Genomic DNA, 17,242 nt, shown 5'->3' on the forward strand with positions numbered 1-17,242 from the left:
TATTATCGCCATCTTGCTTTAGTTTAGCTGCCATTTTGTTTTCGACGCCATTATGTCAATTGTCAAATTACGAGAAAATGAAAATATGCTTCGGAAATAAGGTTTTTGACCGACTTCCCAAAAGAAGGAGGTACTCAATTCGTCTGTATGTTTCTTTATGTGTGTTTTTTCCTTTGTAATATTTAGTTTTAAATGTAAATTATATGTAATTTCATTTACACGTGTTTTTTAAATGATTACTTGATATTAAATTTAAGGACAAATTAATTTGTAGAACGCGTGTTAGATTATTTTTAACGCACATTGTAAAGATATTTAGTGTTTAATTTGCTATTGTAATTAAAATTTTCGGATTTTGAAGTAAAACTAATTGTTAGAGAGAAATTGTAGTCTTCTATTATATTCTATTTTATTATGTTTCTTATATGTACTTATAACAATGTTTTCTTTGATAGCTGTAAATCGTAAAAATCTTTGGTATCTGTTGTATTACGTAATTAATTGTCCCTTTTATGTTATTGTTCATGATTCAACATTTTGACATTCTGGCAACCCCTTTTATAAAGCTTTGTAATTGAAGCCGCGTCCCGAATATTTATGTATAAGAATTAAATGTATTTATTGTATGTACACATATATTTATTACCTGTTAAGAATAGAGTGTTATATAGATTGTTAATAAAAATTGTTAGTTGAGAAAATAACTATAAAAACTTACAAATTGTAAATTTTTATTTCATATCGATCTCTTACTGGTAATATTGGTGCTTTTGTTTCTTTTTGTTTGACATTTAATGTTTTTAATCTGTGCCAACCGCTGACCTTTATAAATGGACAGGCTATAAACTGTTTTTAGTGTGATTTTCGCCATTTCAGCACTGATGGAACATTTTAAAGATTTTCGAACTAATAATAAGTTAAAACACGAGATGTCATTTCCAAATAATCGCCAATCCATTTATAGAGATCAGTGTTGCCAATAGGCATCGTACAATTGTAGTGTATATAGTATGTGAAGCATTCCAAGCAGTGATGTGTGTGTAGATTCCTATTAGTTGTATTGTGTGTATCTGCCCACCGCGATTGTCGGCGGAATGCGATGTGCGGTGGACACAACCCTTAGGGTGGAAATTACAATGAATAAAGATACTAACTGTCATTACCCCTAACAGAATAGTGTTCAGTAATGAACAACGGATTAAAAAAAACTATTTCATTTAAATCACATTCGTTTTCCATATCCAAACTATGACTACTAAAAATCAGTTTTTTGCTACAAACAATAAGTCTAATTAAGGGTTAACTTCAACAGACGCGTTTGAATGAAGCAAAAGCCCATCTATTTATATAGCTCAGTTTTTAGTTAAACGAAATTCTTGCCAGTTACTAGTAATTTTTAATTTCTTGGAAGTATTCACCGCACATCGTGGTCGCGGGGCCGTGGCGCCGCACAAAGCGTTCTCAGTATTTCAATAAAAACATTACTTAACAGTTTGTGTTTTCTTTGACTACCTCTTTTTTAACGGTAACCTTTACCAACATTATCACTTTGTACCCACAAACATAAATCCGCTATTATTCGATACAAGGGGATGTCCCGTAACCTTGGACACTCTCATTTCGGTAATTAATTAAAAAAGGGAGCCCATACCTGGAGTGAATAATGTTTTAAAGGGGAAAGTTTGTAATTCTGTATGTATTTGATACACGTAAACCTATGTTTAACTTTTCTCGTAAGAGGTATATAAAAATTCCTTTCTTTCCTATTCGATCCCACCGTCAAACCTTTTCGCCTTTCCATCCTTGGCTTAAAAAAGGGAATAAAACCACGCCTTCGGTTTGCACTTACCAGACGAAACGCGGCGATGCATCTACTTCTCATCTTCGGTCTATGTCTTATTAATATTATAAATGCGAAAGTTTAGATGGATGGATGTTTGTTAGAGTTTGTAGCCTAAATGGCTATGCGGTTTTCGATGAAATTTGGTTTAGATGTAGATAGTATGGAAGAATACATAGCCTTTAGTTTAGTTTTTTCTTAAAATTCCATGCAGACGAAAGCTAGTAGAAGCATAAGGATTTTCACTAATTTAATCTCATCAACAGTGGTTCCCAATAAGTTTTCCACCAAAATTTGCTTTGTTATTTTATATTTAAGCAGAAGTTGTGTTCATATTTATTTTACATGTTAAGTTAACCAAGTTTTCGTTGTACTGGAGCTGCGGGAGCTAGTCCATCAGTGGCAGGCGACGCAGGACAGACGTTAGCGCTCTCTCGTGACAACGGAAAATACCCACTTCTAATATAAGTGCGAAAGTTTAGATGGATGGATGTTAGTTTGTAGCCTACATGGCTTGACGGATCTCGATGAAATTTGGCATAGATGTGGATGAGTCTGGAAGAGCACGTAGGCTTTTTTAATTCAACGCAGACGGAGTCGCGGGCGAAAGCTAGTATGTCAAAAAGTACTCTGTGGTCGCTGCCCTGTGCAGTAAGTAACCAAGTTTACAATAAAGATGTATTTCAGAATGTTTTTAATTTTTTTGCTAAAATCTTAAATGTCCGGTATTGGGGGACTTCCCCCTATCTGTCATCCATTTCTTAAGAACACGGTATTTCTCAATTTACCCAGAATTTGAAGACGGGATAAATAAAACCAAAAATTATTCGTAATTTATTTTATTCAGCATATCCATTACTTACCCGCTTTTAACTCCTCGTTGTCGGATTATGCTTATTTTTCTAGCTACATCTTTAATATGAAATTAAGTGTATCGCATAATCTTTTGACCAATTTACCACTTACGTAAGATTCGCTTGTCTTCATGCGCAGCCTTTTGGTACGTTAGGTTCGGTCAGTGTTGTACACATTCTTATTAGATACATATAATAGTTCACTGTTAACTGAAAATTAGTAAAAATACCACTTACCAACTACTCAAGGGGGGTAAAAAAAATAAAACGAAACATAATCCGACACTGTGTCAAGATTTATTACAAATCCATCATACACAGCGAGTCGGGGTTTGTCTTAGGGCTAAGTTGGGGGTTGTGGGGGGATCACTTGTCGTCATCCTTGAAGACCATGGTGCTGTGGCACTTGCCGCAGTAGTGGCGGTCCTCCATGACGGCCATGAAGACGCCGGCGCCGCACTGCTCGCCGGTGCACTCGCGCCGCAGACGGTGGATCTTACCATTCTCGTCAACCTACAATGTGGGACAACTTAATTTAACAAACATAACTACGATAACTTAAGTCAATGTGGCATTTAAGCATCCATAAGCATCAATCATGCGTAACCAAGAGAGGGAGCACCTTTTGCCAATCATACTAATATCATAAATGCTAAAGTTTAGATGAATGTTTGTTAAGAGTTTATACCCTAAACTGCTAAACAGATCTCAATGAAATTTGGCTTAGACATAGAGGATAGTCTGGAACACAAAGGCAACTCATTTTTTTTAAATTTCATGTGGAGTCGCAGTCGAAAGCTAGTTTATCTCTTAGCATATCTGTTAGATTCATTACTATACCTTGTAAAACCTAAGCACGGCTAGTTTGACCTTCTTCTTCTTGTGCTTGATCTTTTTGGGTGTGGAGTAATTCTTCTTCTTGCGCTTCTTGGCGCCACCACGCAGCCTCAGCACGAGGTGCAGCGTTGACTCCTTCTGGATGTTGTAGTCGGAGAGTGTTCTGCCATCTTCCAACTGCTTACCAGCGAAGATCAACCTGGATGGAGATGCAAAAATTTAAATTGAATTTAGCTACGAAAAATCTTCTAGAAAATAATGAAGACTACATATTTTTGCAGTACCAATATCATTATTTGCTTGATTATAAAGAAATAAAAACCTTTTAAAATAATTACTACCTTTACCTTTAAAACTATTACCTATTTAATTACCTTTTTAACTAGACTTGATGTGATTGGTATTTATCCTTTTAGACAAGTGAAAGTGGTTTAACCTACCTCTGCTGGTCTGGAGGGATTCCCTCTTTGTCTTGAATTTTTGCTTTGACATTTTCAATGGTATCCGAGGGTTCAACCTCGAGGGTGATGGTTTTCCCCGTGAGGGTTTTCACGAAAATCTGCATCTTGGCTCCTAAAATTGAAGATATGTTTTTGATAAAAGGCATTTAACACAAATATCGAAATAATGGCAATGCTTAATATGACTAATATAATACTTTACAAAATATTGCACAATACAAGGAATTTTTTTTATTAAGTTACTTTGTTCTCTAAAGTTAAAACAAAATGCTTCATTATTTATTTCACATGTATTATTCATTAAGATACTGTAATTTCTTTAATAATTAAGAAATGTAAAAAAAAAGTAAAATCATTGTTTTTCACTTTTGTTCTAACAATTTTTCATTTTAAAAGGAATGTTAAAAAAACAAAAACATTGTCACAAGACTTTATTGAAATATTACAAAACATTAAACAAGAAGAATAGCATTAATAACTCCATCATTCTCCGGATTGTTGGTCACCTGTGCATATTTGCCCCATACTACTTTGCCCGCCTGTGTCACAAGACCAAGCTCCGATATATTCACTTCTATAACTGTACCCTTCGTGATTACACCAAGACTTGTGTACATCTGTGAACTAGGGTTCTTCTTAACACCAATAATTGGTAAACAGAATGTCGCCTTCAACTCAGGATGTGTGACATGCGCCTTCTTAAACCGTAGAGCCATCGGCCTAATGAATCTCTCAAACTTTGGTGGTTTCCGTGTGAAATTCTCTCCAACAAATGTAACCTTTGTTACCATTCGTTTCCAAGCTTTCCTTTTAGATTTACCGGATTTTAAGACTTTAAACACCTCTGCATCAGCTTGTGCTCTCACTTTAGGTATTGGTACATCCCATTTTCCAGCTTTCTCTTTGCGTTTCTGTTTAATCATGTTGGATAAAACTTTAGCGCGGGACTGTACATCTCGGTCCAGAAGATAAACTGGCAAAGCTCCTTCAGATACTTTCTCAGTGTTCTGTTTAACATTCTTCTCCTCATGTGCCTTGATTTTCTTCTTCATTTGAATCTTTTCATTGCGACGCTCCTTGTTATAGATCTTAGCCTTGATTCCTCTCAGTTTTCGCGCCTTTTCTGCCCTCTTATGCGGCTCACGGGCTTCCTTCTTACGCTTCCTTTCTTCATAGTCAAGACGTCTACCGTAAAGCTTTTTGTGGCGTTCTATGTATTCGTTCTGCGGCATTGTGGTTGCTTTTACGGCAACTACAACAAAATGTGACTTCTTATGAAAAACTTCAACTTTCAAATGCTAAATGTAACCTCTTCGCTACTTCAAAATTGTAGCAGTTTTCACATTTAATGCTTTACTACGGTTTTTTTAGAGCACCACACTTCACACTAAAGACTGAATTTAATTTGAATCAATAGAAAGTAAATAGATTTTCCCAACACGTCGTGGGCATCCACGTGCAATGTCAATGTTTTAAGGAATTGCTTTAGAAAGCTTTAGGTAACGAACTAAAACTGTAAGGTATTACTTACGTTAACACTATTATAGTTTGGTGTTAAAAGAAAGTTTTAACTTCATAAATTACGGAAAATATAAATTGTTTTTACAAGATTGACAAACTCACCTTATGCCGACACCATGCCACAAGGAAAAGGAAGTTCAGCATAGACAATAAACCAGTTTGCCAGTTGCTAATAAATCATAGATAAAAAATATTTTTGGTTGTAAAAATGTTGTGGAAGCTTTTGAAAAGGTTGTATTTTAACTTTGAGTTTAGATGTTTACATCAGTAACTGTTTGAAAAAAGTAACATTCAAATTCAATACAATAAAATAACATTCATAAAAATCAACATTACTAACCGTTTTAAGGGGAGAACATAAGGTGGAAGGAAACAAGGGACGAAGATCTGCAATAATTTATCCATGAACGTAATTAGAAATCAAGAAGCACCAAAGAAAATGAAATAAAAATTCCTAGATGTACCCAAAAAGAGTTGGATACGAAGAAAAATTAAATATAACATCTGTAATTCTAGTCTATGATAATCAAAATACTTTTTAATCTGACAACAATGTTGGTTTGTCAAGAACTTTTTTTTATTTAGAATACGCAATCTTCATTTCCTATTGGTTGATATTTCGGTAGTTCGTTGTAATTGGTTAGCTTTTGACAACGAAACAAAATATTAACCAATAGCAAATCAGCGAGCTGTTGTTTAATTAGTGTATCAAAAAATTCCACAAACGAGTCGAAACGAGTCGATGTGAAGGAAAACGTACAACCAAAATTTAACAATACTAATCAAACCAAATTATCAATTCATTCGAAACTTAATAACATTAACAGAAGATAGAAGGTCTGACGAATATGAATACAACTGCTTCGTTCTCATCAGGTATGAGTTATTTCTTGTATTTCTTAAAATATACAAAATGGTGTCATATGTTTCTTTTGTATAGGTGTGTTTTTGTAGCGGTTAGTTTTTTTATACTAATGGCATTTCATACACGCTTTTTTCAAGGACAAAGTAGTAGCAAAGTAGTATACTCGTTTTATGAATGGTCCATTGCCATCTAAATTACCTTAAAAACTTATGTTGTCCAGAATATAGATACGAAGAACTTCGTTGTAAATAAAATGGATAGTTCATACTCTTTTTTCAAAACATCAAATGTATTATTGCAAACACCTAAGTGTAGATTTTACTCTACATATTGATGATTTTAACTAAAACTGCTTTGTTTAAAAGGTTTCAAAATAACATTTATACATTTAAAGAAGGAAACACTAAAAAACAAAGATGAAAAAGTCTCAAAAAATTACTGTTTCAACAGAAAACACATAATTTAAATGTTTGTTTCCTGTTGAATTTATACACAGATTGTGGTGTCTATCTTTTTGATAAACTCTTAGTTCTGCAAATATTTTTTTTAATCTACATTAAAAGGTGGAGGTTATATACTTGTATCACTTTAAGATACCTTCATACAGTTGAAGAAATACAAGAAAATTATAGTAATTTGATTGTAAAATCATTTGTTGTGATATTTCAGAACATTCATGGAGCAGACGTTGTTCAACTGAGACAGTTTTCAGTATCCAAGGGAAAGAAACTGGTAAGGAAATAATTTGTTTCATGTTTGTGTTTGTTTGATAAATGTATGTGTTTTTGCATGATGTAAATGTTCTAATAGTGTTGTTTGCAATTATTGGTAACAAAGATTTTTGCACTGCAACAAAATTATTATAGCTTGAAAAATTGGCTTTGTTTAAACAGGTTGTATTTTGTAAAAAGATGAACATAAAAGAAATTGTCAATTTATTCAAAACATATTTTAAATGTTCACATAACTTTTTATCTAGATAACACATCTGTTTTACTTTGCCCTTATCTATCCACAGCCATATCACAATGTTTATGGCGTCAGTGGCCAGTTTATTTATGTGTAAAAAAATTACGATGTTTTATAAAAAAAAACAACCTGTAATGACAATTTTACGCAATTTTTTACCTTGTTTCACTAGTAACATCATTTCGAAGAGAACTTATGAGAAAGTTTTTTTTTTAATATTTTAGAATACAGACCAAACTTCAAGCAGTCATTTATTTTTAATTATAAAGTAGAAAGCGAACAGATGTAATGTTAAACTATGAAATTATTGTTACTCTTTTAATCCTACTGGGTAGACAAGGATAGCAAATGTAAATCTATACTAATTATAAAGAGGAAAGATTTGTATTTTTGTATGTATAGAAATAACTCAAAAACTACTGGACCGTTTTTAAAAATTATTTTACCCATAAAAAGATGATCTTTATCTTTTTTATATTTTAGGCGGACGAAGTCGCGAGCAAAAGCTATATATCGTTTATTTCACAAGAGTTTTTTTTGTAATTAATTGACATAGGAAGTGACTTGGTCTTGCTAATGAGTGCAGTGAATCAGCGCAAAGAAACATGCGCGGACATGTCGCGACCGCTGTCACGATTTCCCGCGCTTTTGTACGCGGCTATTCAAGGTCATGCGTTTCTTTTTACCAAAAAATCTTTATAAAGATTTTTGTGTTAATAAATTTTATTATCTGTGCTAAATTAGGTATAATTGCAAATATCGATGTCCTTTGTATTGTTTTATTATTTAATTATTTATACATAGTTTAAGTAATATTGCATGTAATTTTGGTTAATAATTCGAATTTCTATATTTTCATATTTCATTATCTGTATGGTTTTAGTATATCACATATGTTAGTATTTAATGAATTATTGTCTGTTATTTCTACTTTTCCTGTCTTTTCTTCTTATTTCATTTTCTAATATTGTATAATTTATTGTAATAGAATCGCCTAACATTTTGTATGGATGTTCATTAATGTAAAATAATATTGTCAGATTTATGACATGTGGCAACGGAGCAGCCAAGGTGAGGGTTGTAAGGACATGAAGAATTTACCAGAACAAATCATCAATTTCATCTTAGTGATAATCTCTTATTTCACCGTTGAAACATACTCCTGTGACTAAACTATCGCACAACTTTTTAGTCTCGCTTTGATTTCAATGAGCTTTTTTGATTTTTAGTTGTAGAACTAAACAGTTGAATGGGTTACGAAATAATCGACAATCGCACAACAGTTTTGTGATAGTTTTAGTCAAATGGTGCGCGCTTAGTGGCAGTCTTTTGAAACTTTATTTGGCTGAATATTGAAACGATTCTAAAGTATTTTGCTTAACAACCACTAATTGAAACGCATCCTGATAGATGTCAAAATTTTAATGGAATGAAATGTTTAAGTGTAGCCTTATTTATGTAACTGGTACTTATTTGTCGTTTTAGTGTTCGGTCGTCTGTTTTTTTAATGATAGAGTGAAATTTTGCTATGTAAAAAATATGTCATATTATGCTTATCTACTTTTTTGATAATAAATAGTGACAAAAACTAAGATATCGGTATAATACATATAGGAAAATTAATTAAATCGGAATTTGACTAATTTACTTAACAAAGTCATACCATTAACATATTAACTTTAACAGATTTGGTAAAAGGTTTTGATAGATTTTATTAATATTTTTTCTTAAAGTTTACAGTATAACAATGGTAAAGGCTTTTTTAAGATTTTCTTGTAATGAAATAGATCAGTGATAAGCTTTTTTTCATTTATTTAATAAGTTTGACAATACCAAAAAAAAATATTGTTCACTATATAAGTATATTTGATTTAAAAAATGTTTTTTTTTTATTTTTAAAGTATAAAAGTGATTATTAATCAGGTAGATTAGTTTAGTTTGTGTGTGTTTTAGTCAAAACGTATTTTGTTTGTAGATGTGTGAGATATGTTGAAGCAAAATTATTTTTTTCCCATAAAAAATATTTTTTTACTTCAACATACCTTTTTGTTGTTGTTGCATGCTGATGTTTTGTATAGATATATAATTAATATGATTAAAAAAGAATAGAGTAAAACATATTTTGAAAAAAAAACACAAAATTTTATGAATAAAAAGTAAAAACAGAATATATATAAAACAATGGTTGACAAAAAAAAAATATAGCAGAATCTTTACGATCAAAATGTATAAAAAAGGCTGATGGCAATGATTTAAAAAAAATAGATCACAAAAAAGAGTAAAAAAACGCAAGATCCGATAAATGGCGTACCAGAAATCGACATATTGAGGAAAAAACATGGTAATAACAAAAAAAAATCGCATTATGGCTGAAGGTTGTGGTGTTTGTAGATATTGTGCGTGATACGAGTGACACAGAGTGGGCGAGCAGCGAAGAGGAGCGCGACGTGGAGTACGAGCCGGTGACGGAGCCCGAGGACGACGCCCCCCTCTCCTGCCACTCCTCCAGCGACAGCGATGTACGTACATAATACAAGACATAACGATATATACTAATATTATAAAAAAAAATTGTATTTTTTTGTATGTATTTGAATCACGTAAAAACTAGTAAAAAAACCTTACTGTTAGAAAGGTAATTTAGCTGTTACATAGTCTATGTTTTTTTTATTATTTTTTAATTTCACGCGGATGTAGTCGTAAGCAACAGCTACTAATTACTTAAGGATTAGATCACTCAAAACCGCAATCATCAATAGTTTGCTACAAGATCCCTTAATAAAACAAAAAAAAAATGGGACCACGTGATACAAGATTTAATATAAAACCAAATTAACACGTAATTGAAAAAAACTATTGAACATATTAGATAATCAGATTTATTTATATCCTCAAAGGTATCCGCATCTGGTGTTGCGGATGTCCATGGGTGTCGTTGACCACCTCGGTGTTCTCGATGCCGATTTGCCCCCTTCTGTTATGAAAAAAAAATCAGATAGTATTGTTTGAAGCTAAAACTATTTTATTACAATAATTCAAGATTACAATTTATTTTCCTTTAAATCCAGCGATAGAGTACAGTAGACACTGGATTTATTAAATTTGACCAAGCCAAATACCGCTACAATTACTCCCTTACATTTATCTATGTCATTATTTGGAACTGATTGTTTTCAGAACGAAATAATAAGGACGCAAGTGATAGAAGTATCAATGCGAGACGACGGCGATCTAGTATTCGCTGACTCGGAGCAGACGGAGTCCAACGACAGCGACAGCGAACTGGACTTGCACGATTACTGGCATTGCGCGCAGTGTCTCGCACGCAACCACAATCCACTCTACAGATACTGCGAGAAATGTTTCAGGGTATGTATGCCAGCCTAGCTCTGCCTAGATCCGTCGCTACTCCCTACCATAGGCTCATTGCTACTCCAAATCCTAGGCCTTTAGTGGTCTCATCCCTCCCGGCTGCTAGTAATCTCCTTTTGTATCGTATTGGTTGTTACCTAAGTCCCGTTTATTGGTCTACTAGTCCCACCTCTAGCTTATAGTGATATCCTCAGGCCTGGTACTTTACAGGTCTACTAGTGGTCTCATGGTAGCTACTATAGTGTGTCTAAATAATTTTGACAATTCACTTCAAATTTAGTAGGGATGGGTTAAGCGAAAATTAATTAAAAACGGCTCAACTCACGCTTTTTTCTTCCGGTGACGGCACCGACTAGTTTCGGATCCTTCGGGGATCCTTCTTCAGGGCGAGTATTATTTAACTTTTGTTCGCGGTCGCGTCGCGCCTCGCACTGCGGGCCAGGGCGCGGAGGGCGCGGTTCGAGGGGGCGGGGGGCGCCAAGAGCGTTGTGGCCGCTTCGTGCTTCGGCGACGGAGATGTCGACGGGTTCAAAAATGTTGAAGTGTCGCTATTGTTGTTATTAAAATTTTTATAAATTTTATATATATAGGATCCGAAACTAGTCGGTGCCGTCACCGGAAGAAAAAAGCGTGAGTTGAGCCGTTTTTAATTAATTTTCGCTTAAAGTAATGTCTCACGATAGTTTAAACAATTTAATAGGGATGGGTTGTGTAAAATCAGTCATGAATCTTATCGATATTCGATTTTTATTCTTATAGAAGTTGAAATCGATAGATTGATAGTTATAACTTATGAATTTAAAAAAAAAGCTGTTTTCTCAAACAAATAATGGCCATAACAAAAAATGAGAGTAAACAAATGTTTATTACTACTACAGCCGTAAGGAATCGAATTGGATTTCGCTATTATTCCTGTCATCGCTAAATTCTCCACACTATAATCAATACTAGAATTGTCCTATAAATTAATTAATAAGAAAATAATAATTTTAGTTGAGTTCGAAAATTATTTAAACCAAATATCGATAGTTCAAAATTGTTCGCTGCGTGTTTGTTTCGTCACTACGATACCTGTCTATTAAGTATGGCATTTTCTTTCATAAAAATTGAATTCGATACTTCATATGCGTCATTTATCAAACTAATCTATTTTATTTAGATACATTATAGTTCTATTGTTAGGTTTTGTATTAGTTCTAACCTTAGTCTCTTTTCTAAATCTACTAGTGGTCCCATCCCTAGTCCTGCTACTATTATTATCCACAGGTATGGAACTAGTTCTACATTTATCCTGTTTCTAGGCCAATAATAGTCCCAATTATAGACCTGCTATTAGTCCCAAGTCCGAACCCTAGTTACTAATCTTAACCCTAGGTCTGATACTGGTCCTATCTTGTGCTCGCTGCTTTCATGAATTGCATTAATTCTGTGTCCAGTGAAACAATGTCATAATTTTAGTAAATGTGAATATTCAAAAATGTGTTTTTGTGACAGAAAACAAGGTCACTATCATGGAATGTAAAAAATTGTTATTTAATCTTCGCAATATGCCAACAAAGTATTTAAAATTATGACATCGATAAACTGTGTGTGCACTGTTTTTGTTTTGCGCAATGTTTGTTTGAATTAACATCTTTAGACAATTTTGCAGTTATTTACAGATGACACGCTTCCATTTTTGACAGCACATTTTAATTTCGTCTAGCATTTTTAGGTCATTTTTATTTCATACCTGCATCCCCTTTTTAGATTAAATAGAAAAAAAACATTTATCCAATTCGATTTATTTTTTTCATACTATTATTCAATGAATACTAAATTTTAAAGTGTTTCGAAGCACACTACAATTTTCAATGGCTTAAAAGCATTTTCACATACGAATTTTATATGTCTTTCTGTGAATCTTATTTGTGGTTCGATTTCCACTTTGTATTTTATTTATTATTTTCTAAATATCTACCATACAAAGGTAGTTTATTCTGTCCATAGCAGTAGGAGTTTTACAAATTCTTTTCCTACGTCGTTATTTCAGCCCAGTCCATCTGAACTGCTGCCTTCATACATAGATCTTAGCTGACCTCTGGCTTAGAACAAGGAGTCTCCCGGTACCAAAAGTCGTTTTACCCAACACTGAATTTCTCTTAAGTTTACTAATTAAACTCTGACTTCTTTATTATTTTATATTTTTCAACTCTCTTCTTTCATAGAAAATATCTTTTATTCAAATATTCTGTCTTTTTCCCAATTCCTGGGTTCGATTCTCAGTTAAAATTAACTCCGATTGTTATTGTGTCGCCTTCTTTTTCATATATACGTTTACAACCTGTTTTGTTTGGCTTTAATGTTTGAAGGAAATAATATGTTTGTACAGGTAAGTAGTAAATGGAATTCGATGGCTCCTACGTAGACTATCGTAAGCCACAATTTAATTTTTATGTTTTAAAATTAACCTTTAATATACTTAATTCTGTGTTAATTTGCAAGTAACGTTAGAAAGCCGAAGACCTTAACATTTTTTTGTCTACCTTATGTGTATATTTGATATACTTAATGTTTTTGTATTGTTATATTTATGTTTGAAACATACGATAGTTTACGTAGGAGCCATCGAAATTATCTATATCTCAAACTGTATTGTAAAAGACATAGATGTTTTATTATTTGAATTAAACTGTTTGTTTATTAGCACTGGAAGAAATATACAAGAAAATACGTTTGGAAAAATTGTAATTTTATGTATTTATAATAAAATGTTACTTGATATTTTAGGTACGTAAAAACTTCTTCCCGCCGAGGCCGAAGCGAAAACACAAGCGTAACTCTCTCGAGCGCGAGAACACACGGATAGATCCAGACGTAAATAAAGAGGATATCGTGTCTAGACTAGATTCAGACAATCTAGCGCGTCTATCGCAGGATTCGGGGGTGGAGTCTTTAGGTATCACGTCAGCGTCCAGCCAGGAGTTAGTTCCGAACGAGGCTGGACTTTCGGCTGATGTTAAAACCGAGACGTTAAGCCAAAATGTACTAAGACGGAAACGTCGCGCTGAATCCGCAGATTGTAGGGACAAGCGTATTAAAGTCGATTATTCAGATTCCGAAAGCAACTCTGAGAGCGAAATTAAACCTTTAGTTAAGATGGTTAGTGACCCATCTCTATCGATACAGGAAATAGATTCTGTTAAGTTGTCTAAAAAGGCGATTATAAATTCTATTAAGGAGAACTTGGATAGTAATGACAATATGTGCATAATATGCGTTTCTAAGCCGAAGTCCGGTGTGTTTGTCCATGGTAGGATAGCGCATATTTGTTGTTGTTACAATTGCGCGGTGAAAGTCTGGGCTAAAGCTAAGCGTTGTCCCATCTGCAATTGTAAAGTTAGTAATGTCCTGAAGGCGGTCGTTATGTAGTTGGTAGTTTGTAAATAACTTGTTGGTCGTTTTGTTGATTATACTGGTAACTCGCCAGGTTCTGCTGAAAATAATTATATCCCATAACTTGTACAATGGTTTTATAAGTGTGGTTATATCTTGAATAACCCTTTGTATATTCAGGGTACATGTCTGTTTACCAATTGTTTAATGAATCTAGGTTTAAATCTAGATTTAATGGCTATGTACCTGATCAAATGATCGCGTGGATTTTGTATATAGGAGTAAAAATTGCAAAATACATTAAAATTGTCTAGTTCTTAGAGACGTTAAAAGTAATTTTTTTATAATTAGATTAAAAGTTTTCCACCGAAAAGAGATAATATATTTTTTATGTAAGGTCTAGGTTAGGTCCTAAAATAGCTTAAACACGAAAAAATAAGGTCAAATGAGGTTACGACCTAAATAAACATAACCTCAAAACTTATTTAGTTGTCTTTAGTTTTACATGTATTAGTATAGCAAGTAATACATACGCTTATTTCAAAGTTACATTTAATATGTTTTTTTTCTATTAGGCGACAATACATTCGAGTTTCGTACGGTTTTTGTGCAATAAAATAAACGTCAAAATTTGTCATTGACAGAAATATTGGCGCCAATTTAAAAAAAAATGTCGACTTGCATTAATTTTAGAAATATGTTCCTGGTAAAAATAACATTTATATATTTATTAAAAATGCTTCGAAGATTATAATTATTATTTAACTTTCTACTAAAATCAAGCCCACCATCTTTTCCTACCGCGTAGAGCTTCTATCATTGTTTTTTCGTTAAATTGATTTTATTTCGAAACGTATATTGAGAGATATGAATGTGTATGAGTTCAGAATGGACACTAACGTATGGCAATACTGCCTTTTGTAGTTATTTTTCGTTATAATACGGTTGATATAGACCACTCTTGTAAATAACAAATGAAAAAAAAAGGCAATCGAAAAAGAATATTCGATTTCAATATTTAATTAAAAAAAAATATTAATGAATAAATTTTTTCTTTTCAGGAATATGTTTTTTATTTAACACCCTGTGCCCAAAAAAAAAGTTCTTGCAAGTATATTACATTGAAAAATATGTTGCTATGCACTTTGATTTTGCATAATAAAAACGCGAAAGCAATCATGCAATGGCTCATTAGTTGCAGAAATAATTTTCTCGGAACGCTCCCCCAACGAAGGAGGTCAAAGCTCAGAGATATTACAGAATATGATGAGCACAGGCTCATAATATACTTTAAAGAATATTTTGCATATCCAATAGTTTTTACATTGACATATACTCGTTTAAGACTATATTCTGAAACTTTTGAGACTTAACTCATTTTTAGGCTGTACAGATACCAAGATACTTTAAACTTTGCGTTACGAGCTAAAACATCGAAGAAGGAAGTAAGTAACTAAACATTGCATTTCTTAGTCTTCCGTTATAAAAACAAGGAAGCGAGGAAACCTTAAAACAAACATCTGGTGTACTGTTAGTAATATAGCAAATGTCGATTAATTAACATGGAAAAGAAATTTTCAATAATATAGATAACTAGCCTTCGTCTGCGTGTAATTAAAAAAAGTGAGTAGCCTATGTGTACTCCCAGACTAATCTCTACATCTGTACCAAATTTCATCGAAATCCGTTCAGCCGTTTAGGCTACAAACTCAAACAAACATCCATTTATTCATCTAAACTTTAGCATTTGTAATATTAGTATGATATAAATAATTGGCCCTAAAAAACACAATTTTGAAACCTACACATACACACATAATGCAAATAAAGTAAAGATAAATTTTTTTGGCAAAATAATTTTGAAATACGATGAAATTGGACGCACGGGTCATGACTGTTGAATTTTATTCGAATTCGTAAAAAAAATCGAATTAAAACTGGGAGGGATATCATTTTAATACTTTTAAGGATAAAGTGGATTTAAATTTAGTTAAGTTTTTTATAATTGTTAAGTCTACCAAGTCTAAAATATATATTTAGGCAGCGGTATAAATAAGGACCTATTCAAACACGTGGATGTTCGTAGTTGATTAAAAGTAAAACGGGAGTATACCAAATAAACTTTTTCATGTACAAAAAACATTTCCATTGTTACATTTTCAGTATTTGGAGACAATGAACTGAGCTGTTTTGTGCGTTTTCACAGACAATGGACATGAAAACGGTTGTCTAACACTTAACGTTTTGGTTTGCACACTACATAGCAACAGCATGCTCAAATCAATATACCAAATAACCGGTATTTTTTACAATATTCAATTTACATAATGTTTACGATATTTACTTCAAGATACGCTTTGAAAGAAAAAGCATTTTTAAAACTTTAACATCGCGCTTGAACAACGCAAAGACACGTAAAGCAATGTTACATTTTTGCAAATGACGTCATACGAACACACCGTTACACATAAAGTCCGTCCATATCCTGTCCTAAATTATTCACGATCATGGTGAGCGTAGCGGCGCGTCATGTGCTACTGGCCGTACATCTTTGGCTTACCGTATGAATCATGGACAACTGTTTTTAGTGGTTTAACGAACGATGAACGTCACCTAATGGTATTTAATATTTAAAAACATAGGATAAATATTTCACTGGTCAATTATATGCAATCTAACCGATATAATTAGTTTTTGCTGTTAGTTATATTCCTAGTCAAATTATAATATGACGAAGTTCACAATCGGTCAGTGACATAGATGACCAATTATTATCGCTTTTCTTCAACTATCTAGACATTAATCTTTATTTCGATAGGGTTTAGTTCTAATTTTTTTTTCTTGTTTATGAAGTAAACGTAAATTATGATAATGTTCTCAAATGGGCTTTTTCCTAATAAAATATGAACCGAATATAAGACAAGTAGACAGAAAACATCGTAATAATATCTCAAGTATGAAATTATTGTGACTTAGGAACATACATAACTTTTAATGTGGATAAATGATATGATTGTAAGGTTTGTGGTCGATGTAATTAAGATTGCAAACCAAGGCTCTAGAATTAGGCCGTTGTAGATTTGGGTGTCAGTTTTCAGTAAACGATAACTGCATTAAAATCATTGTCGTGTGTTTGAATGTTAAATGT

The 17,242-nt window shown here is 32.9% G+C and overlaps 2 protein-coding genes across 3 annotated transcripts; one reads left to right on the forward strand and one right to left on the reverse strand.

Moving 5' to 3' along the window:
• Window positions 1–2,969: 2,969 nt before the first annotated feature.
• On the reverse strand, window positions 2,970–5,697 carry LOC106104009 (ubiquitin-40S ribosomal protein S27a). Of its 2 annotated transcripts, XM_013283946.1 has the most exons (4): window positions 5,616–5,694; window positions 3,972–4,104; window positions 3,535–3,730; window positions 2,970–3,207 (listed from the first exon to the last, which is right to left on the reverse strand). In XM_013283946.1, the coding sequence occupies exons 2-4, from the start codon at window positions 4,094–4,096 to the stop codon at window positions 3,061–3,063; spliced, it is 468 nt and encodes a 155-aa protein (XP_013139400.1). In that variant the 5' UTR covers window positions 4,097–4,104; window positions 5,616–5,694; the 3' UTR covers window positions 2,970–3,060. The 2 variants fall into 2 exon arrangements, with proteins under 2 accessions (XP_013139400.1, XP_013139399.1); XM_013283945.1 differs by lacking the exons at window positions 2,970–3,207; window positions 3,535–3,730; window positions 3,972–4,104 and adding an exon at window positions 4,410–5,244 and having other exon boundaries at window positions 5,616–5,697.
• Window positions 5,698–6,213: 516 nt separating this feature from the next.
• On the forward strand, window positions 6,214–15,071 carry LOC106104007 (E3 ubiquitin-protein ligase Mdm2-like). The gene is made up of 5 exons (XM_013283942.1): window positions 6,214–6,389; window positions 7,048–7,110; window positions 9,739–9,866; window positions 10,525–10,716; window positions 13,489–15,071. Exons 1-5 carry the CDS (start codon window positions 6,362–6,364, stop codon window positions 14,128–14,130), a joined length of 1,053 nt encoding a protein of 350 aa, XP_013139396.1. The 5' UTR covers window positions 6,214–6,361; the 3' UTR covers window positions 14,131–15,071.
• Window positions 15,072–17,242: the final 2,171 nt, after the last annotated feature.

The sequence above is a fragment of the Papilio polytes genome, unplaced genomic scaffold (genome assembly GCF_000836215.1).
Source record: "Papilio polytes unplaced genomic scaffold, Ppol_1.0 DF823692.1, whole genome shotgun sequence".
NCBI lineage: Eukaryota > Metazoa > Arthropoda > Insecta > Lepidoptera > Papilionidae > Papilio > Papilio polytes.